We start from the raw sequence: 7,347 nt of genomic DNA on the forward strand, positions 1-7,347 counted from the left end.
GGACAATCTCAAAAACTGAATTCTCAGATTTAACCCAAAAGACTAGGAAATGCTTGGTAGTTTTCACTGAAGTCTCTCCCTACGAAACTCCAGGTACCTTTCCAAACACAAACCTTTGCAAATTTCCACGATTTACAGATTAGAATGGCTGAGGTTTTTAGAACACACATACTTTTGCAAAAGACTAATCAACACACAACTAGAGGAAATGTACAAAGCAAGAGATTTAACGATTAAATACACTCAGACTACTTAAGTAACAAACACCTAATGTTTATTAATAAATTAGTACACTTGAAGGCATTTTTCTGATATCGGTCCTTCACCACTACCCACGAACCCCGCCCACAAAAAGGGAGTCCACGCCACCTTTGCATTGGAATCTGGCAACTGAGCATTAGAAGGTACATTTGTAAATGGGAGCATAGTTGCAAATATATCAGACAAGGGTTCTTATAGCTGCAGCCATTTTTAATTAAAGTAATGGGTGAAGGAATCCCACCAAGACCAAGGCCTTGAGAGCAGATTGGACCTATTGACTATATGTATATAAAAAACAAGACATATGTTAAAGCAAAGCTGGGCAAACTCTCTATGGAAAGGGTGCCACTGGCACTTGATTTTGACTTTCCAAAGTGCAGCAATGTGTTCCAGAACAGCTCAATTCTTAAAAGGTGAAGTTCAAGTTCTTTGGTGGCCCAGTTGTCAAGCCACTTAAATAGCAAATCCTGATGGCTTGAGGATATCATTTCTCCAGCCCAGAGCATATTAGCATAAGAAGAGTACAAGTAATCAAGCATTCTACACAGTGTCCAGGTGAAAACCATACAATCAGCAACAGTGTGGTCAAGTTTCAGCCATGAATATGAACTATACAAGACGTATTTAAACGATAACTCAAAGTTGAATTGCATTACAGTAACTCAAATGGGGTCTTAAATTTTCTTAATCTTTAAGAAAATTTATAAAGGACAAATAATAATAAAAATAGTAATAATACTTGTTTTTAAAAAGTAGGTGTGAATGTTAAGAGACTTAAAGACTGCTTATAGGATTCACAAGATGCCATTATACTTTTAAGAAGTTGAGAGCCTCACAATCCAGTGTGTGGGAAAAGTCACACTGCATTTATGGTAAGTTAAGTAAATTTAAAGTGCACAGAACAATCTTGAAAATACGTAAGAAGGCAAAATGGAGAAAATATGGAACTTAAAAAACTTTAGTGGTGGGTATTTCACAACAGTTACACCTTGCAAAGGCTTATAAACCAACTTCCCAGAAGAGTTATTTAAAAAAAAAGAGAGAAAGAAAGAACTCAAGCACTGGCCATATACTCTGTTAAACACACACACACACCCCCCAAACAACAAAAATCAGAAACAGAAGAAAATAAAAAAAACCACCCTGCCACTAAATTGAGTAATTTCCAGAATGCAGTAACCCTATGTTCTACAGCAGGTCAGGAAGATGGCTATAAACAGAGTCCAGGAGGGTCTGGCTGGCTTCCTGGCTCTTGACTCCAATAATTTCGAATAGCCGGTCCAGTTTGTCCTCAGCCTGGGGAATCTCTTCAATCACCCGCAGCTCCTCAGGATTTAGAATATGGAGCATGTCATCAAAGATAGGCTGCAAGTCACAGGGGTCCAGGCGTACCTGCCGCAACACTGTGTCTTTCTTTTCTGCAGAGAAGAGAGGGAAGCAAAGACAGCTGTAAGGTGACTGTACTGGCAAGGCCTGGGGGAAGGAGAGGGGGTCCTGGAGAGAGATACATCTGTTTCCTCCCCAGCCTATTATTATCCTTCCTCCATTACAGTGAGAGAGTGAGTGACCCTCTGGCATATTCGAAACAACACAAGAGTTTTTACTGGCATTGCACATGTAAGATAGCAAACAAGATTTGCCTGATAGAGAGCAGCCAAGGTCTTGCTTGAATAGCTTGCTGAGGTATCGTTACTGTGACATTTGCCTAGACTTAACTAACTTCTAAATTATTTTGGAATTCAGAAGGTGAATGGTGGGATACTTAAAGAAACCAAAGAAACAAAAACACAAAACTAAAAAACTTTTACTACTTTCCCTATCTGTAATGTGTTTACTAAACTAAGATATACATAGGCCCACGCCTTTTCCAAATGATCAAAAATTCTAAGACAAAGTAGTCTACTTATCTGACTTTCCGATTACATTGTGATACTTTAGAACTAAACTGCTGAGAGAGTAAAAGCACATAAATAAGAAAATATTATTTCTTCTCAGGTCATACCTTACATTGGGATGAGGAACTATAACTTTTATTACTATCAAAAAGCACCTTTTCTAAAATATAATATATAACATAAATATAAACTAAAATATAAATATTTTATGTAAATGTAAAAGAGATTAATATAAATATATAAAGTATATAAATTATAAATATGTAAATAAAACATTTTATAAATACATAAAATATCAAATATAACCCTTTCACTAAAATATAACTGGAATTATCCAAAACTAGAAAATTTCTTTAAAAACTGTCATAGTATATGCTAATTCCCTAACCGATACTAAAAATTAAAAGTTGCAAATTATTTGCCAAAACTACCAATCCATAATGTTTAAAATATTGGTATTTGCAATGTAGTTTAACAAAGTGAATTTTAGGGTATTTTTAAGTCACTAAAACCTGTAGTTTTCTTTCTTTTTTTTTGTTTGAGACAAAGTTTTGCTCTTGTCACCCGGTCTGGAGTGCAGTGGCACGATCTCAGCTCACTGCAACCTCTGCCTCTCGGGTTCAAGTGATTCTTTTGCCTCAGCCTCCCAGTAGCTGGAACTGCAGCGGGCTAATTTTTCTTTTTTTCAGTAGAGATGGGGTTTCACCATGTTGGCCAGGCTGATCTCTAGCTTCTGGCTGGGATTACAGGCGTGAGCCACCGCACCCAGCTAGAACCACTTTATCAATGATGCTCAAGCTTGGACATTGTGCCTACCATCTGGATATGGTGCCAGCCAGAGCCTGGACTTATAAAGAGGCAAATGAGGCACTCGCCCCCGGTACAAAATTTAAGGTGGCACCACAAAACTCAGTAGTCAAGTTAAATTTCAACGAAATGGGATTTTTGGTTTAGGGGTTTTTTGTTTGTTTTTGAGACAGGGTCTTGCTCTGTTACCAGGTAACAGAGTGGCACAAACTCCTGGGCTCAAGGGATCCTCCTGCCTTAGCCTCTGGAGCTGCTGGGACGACAGGTTAATTTTTAATTTTTTGTAGAGACCACGTCTTGCTTTGTTGCCTAGGTTGGTCTCGAACTCCCGGTCTCAAGTGATTGGCCCACCTCGGCCTTCCAAAGTGCTGGGATTACAGGCATGAGCTGCTGCGCACGGCCTAAAACCTGTACTTCTGACTCTTCAGGTAAGTTCAACTTTAAATCTTTGGACACAGCAAGCTTGGTAAATAATTTTCAAAAATCTTGCCAGACTACATTTTATCAGGCCTTCCCCGAAACACTCATTTGATAGCATCATGAGGCCAAAGGGTGGCCCATAGCTCTCCACCAGGCAGTGTGAGCTGTAAAGATTTCGGAGGCGTGTCTTCGCCAGCCAATGGCGAGGTTTTTCTCGGGCCAGCGTATCCTGAAGTTTTGGACTGGTCTTCCTGGGCAGGTAATTCAGATGACTCACCTCTCAACTACAACTGGACTGTGGAAGGGGAGGGACAAATCCCAGGGGCTCTTTGGGGGGTTTAAAGTGCGTGTGTGAGGTCTGCTGAGATGCCTGTACCTTTGGTAATAAAGGAACCGTTCCTGCTTAGCGCCGAGGAGCCGCTGGATGTAGAGTCACAGCGGAGAAGGGGCTCCGACTCATCCACGAAGAAGCCCTTGTTCTTGTCCTGGGGGGAAGGCTCCACCGTCAGGAGAGCGGAATTCTCAAGTTTCGCGTTGGGGCTGGGGATGGGGCTCGGGCTAAGCGGGCTGGGGCTCATCGGGAGAGCCAGTTTGTCAGTTTCCAGCTGTAGGAGGGAACATTTTTTTTTATTATATATAGACAAAAACAAAAACAAAAAAACAGTAAAATTAAAATCCCTCCTCAGAGGCTATTTTTTCCCCATTTAATATTTTATATATTCATCCTCCCATTTCAGTTGACCATAACTTATTTATATGATTACTAGACATACACACAGACTTTTAAACCCTTCAAAACTACAGTGAGGATATGCATGAGTACTAAAAACTGGGAGGCATATGAACCAAGCTATTATCTCAGGGGAGTAGAAGGGAACATGGGTGTAAGGAGAAAGATCCCCAATTTAAAATATAATTTTGTAGAGCCGAAAGGAGTCTTAGATATAATTTAGTATTATGAGCTGAATGAATTATGCCCCTCCATGTTGAAGCCCTGACCCCCAGTACCTCAGAATGTGACTATTGGGAGAGAGGGCCTTTAAAGAGGTAATTATGGTAAAATGAGGTCATTAGGGTTGGCTACACTCCAATATAACTGGGGACTTTAATAAAAAGAAGAGATGAGGACACAAACGCACACAGAGGGAAGACACAGTGAAGACGTGGTGAGAAGGCAGCCATCTACAAGCCAAGAGAGAGACCTCAGAAGACAGCTTTCTAAGGTTCCAGAATTGTGAGAAGATCAATTTCTGTGGCTTAAGCCCTCAGTCTGCGGTCCTTTGTTACCGCAGCGCTCGCTGACTCTTACACTCAGCTTCACAGGGAATGAAACTGGGGCTTGGAGAAGTGAAGTGACTTTCTTAACTAAGGGCCACAGGGAAGTCACAGAACTAAAACTAGACCCCAGGTTTTCTGACTCCCATTTCAAATGCTCAGGAAAAGAACTGCTAAAATTAAGAATGAGAACAAGAGAAAATGAGAGGCGTCAGTGGCTGGGAGGAGAGAGTAATGACGGAAAGGACAGAACAGAGACTGTGAAGATTGCATTCTGGAGTGGGGAAGTCAGAGAGACAATAGCAAACACACAAGATGGTTTCAGATAAAGATGGTGAGCTTCACCACCACTCTGGCTGGTGGGTAGAGAATGGATTTTAGGGAGGCAAGAATCAAAGTAGGGAGAGCAGTTAGGATGCTCCTACAGTGGCTACATACAGTATGACTATGACTTGTACTGGGGGCGTGCAGTGGAGATAGTGGGGAGTGATAGGTGATGTGACCTCATTTTACCAGTAAAGTGACTGGGGCCCAAAGAGAGTACACAGCTACTGGGAGAAAGTAAGCAACTCAGGCCTGCTTGACATCTCTCTTTGGCCCTTTCATTTGAGAAAATACATCAGAACTCTGGCAGGTACTTGTGGCCTCTCCTAGTAATTGACTTTATCTTTTTATTGGCTCTTCCGACATGGATTAAAAATCCTGGGAGCCAGCTGGCCCGATCACACAGAGCAGGGTTCAGGGAATGATGGGCACTCTCCCCAAGCTGTTAATCACCACTCAGAATCCTCAGCCCTTCACTCACACACATCAAGTAAAATGTTTTCAAGCTCTTCGATGAAGATATTGATATTTCAGAGTATTACATGGAATAGTTATATAAAGCACAAACCAAACACAACTGCTTCTTTTACAAATTTTAAGGCCTGAGAAATTCTTGCAACTGATTTCAGATTGTGAAAGACAACTGATGACTGACTGCACATGTCTAATGTTCCAACAGCGTTTTTCCTCTGAACCACCACCCACGCCCTGCTGCTGCTTCCAGTGCAAGTTTCAGACTTGGGAAACATGCATACCTAGCAGTCCCTTTCTGATCTACAGACAAATGTTATGTATACGCTTGTAAAATTTTAATTCCATTGACCCTGGCACGTGCCCCTCCTCCTTGAAAATGCACATGGCCATTTATGCCAACACACTTCATTTATGTTTTGTTTTGTTTTTTGTTTGTTTTGAGACAGAGTCTCGCTCTCATCCCCAGGCTGGAGTGCAGTGGCGCGATCTCAGCTCACTGCAAGCTCCGCCTCCTCGGTTCACGCCATTCTCCTGCCTCAGCATCCCCAGTAGCTGGGACTATAGGCGACTGCCACCACGCCTGGCTAAATTTTTTGTATTTTTAGTAGAGACGGGGTTTCACTGTGTTAGCCAGGATGGTCTCAATCTCCTGACCTCCAACACACTTTTTAAATTCATTCAGTTAGACAAAGAACATTTGTCTACATTCTGGTTCTCGGGGACAATACATTGGAAGACATAGTCAGTCAACATAGTACACTGTTCTTGCTTAAAAAGGAAATTCCCACCCACAAATCACATGCCAACAAACCAAAAAGTCCACCCACCTATTTCCTAAATTCATTTGAAAACTTTAAATGTTTAATTTTCCCCCCAATTTTGCCAAAAGGTCCTATAGCAAAAATTAAGCACACGATTTCCAACATAATTGGAAAGACAGAATGCTGAACTGATGCTCTCCTGTAATTAGCAATGAATCAGGTGAATATGAAAATGCCCCTACAAATGATATTAGCATCACAACAGAGCTCACAAGCATTGCTAAAGTCAGAGACCATTTAAAAATCATCTTTCTAGAAAATCTACTCAGTTACTAAGTGTAAGTATCTCTTAATTTGTGCAACAGTAGCTGGTTGCATTCTGACTTCATCTAAAGTTGTTTTCATTTTTTCTCAAAAGAAAAAATAATGTTCATAGAAATTTCTTTCCTCGCTTTACCATAATATATACAATATCCATCAAAGCTGGTTTGCAGTACTGCTACTGTACTAAGCATTGTGTTACTTCTGCTTTCTAATCAGAGCACTGAGTCATCAGAATATGTGGAATAAATTAATTGCTTGTTTTATTAATTCTGAAAGTTCATAGTTCAGTATTCTGAGTTTAGAGCCAATGAAGAACACCTACAATAAGATTTAGATATTAAAGAGAAGACAAATACTCTAAACAAGAAAGCCGTATTTCCAGAGAAGAGGATCCTCTTATAAAAACTTTGAGCATAAACTTACCAAGATACTCATAAAATAAAATAATTTATATCCTAAGGTTCTTTGAGCTTTCCAAATTCTCTATAAAGATATATTAGGCTGGGCACGGTGACTCACGCCTGTAATCCCAGCACTTTGGGAGGCCGAGATGGGTGGATTACTTGAGGTCAGGAGTTCAAGACCAGCCTGGGCAACATGGTGAAACCCTGTCTCTACTAAAAATACGAAAATGAGCTGAGTGTGGTGGCGTGTGCCTGTAATCCCAACTACTTGGGAGTCTGAGGCAGGAGAATCACTTGAACTCGGGAGGTGGAGGTTGCAGTGAGCCAAGATCGTGCCACTGCATTCCAGCCTGGGTGACAGGGGGAGACTCTGTCTCAAAAAAAAAAAAAAAAAAAAAAAAA

General features: G+C 40.8%; 1 protein-coding gene across 1 annotated transcript in view; it reads right to left on the reverse strand.

Moving 5' to 3' along the window:
* Positions 1-257: 257 nt before the first annotated feature.
* The window catches only part of TNFRSF21 (tumor necrosis factor receptor superfamily, member 21), a 51,061-nt gene continuing 43,971 nt past the window's right edge, over positions 258-7,347 (reverse strand). Inside the window, exons 4-5 of the mRNA XM_011986876.1 lie at positions 3,760-3,988; positions 258-1,679 (exon numbers count right to left, since the gene is read on the reverse strand). Coding sequence (XP_011842266.1) covers positions 1,450-1,679; positions 3,760-3,988 — 459 coding nt within the window. The 3' untranslated portion in view covers positions 258-1,449. The remainder of the gene's footprint in view (positions 1,680-3,759; positions 3,989-7,347) is intronic.

Source organism: Mandrillus leucophaeus, unplaced genomic scaffold (assembly GCF_000951045.1).
Source record: "Mandrillus leucophaeus isolate KB7577 unplaced genomic scaffold, Mleu.le_1.0 Scaffold3, whole genome shotgun sequence".
Classification (NCBI taxonomy): domain Eukaryota; kingdom Metazoa; phylum Chordata; class Mammalia; order Primates; family Cercopithecidae; genus Mandrillus; species Mandrillus leucophaeus.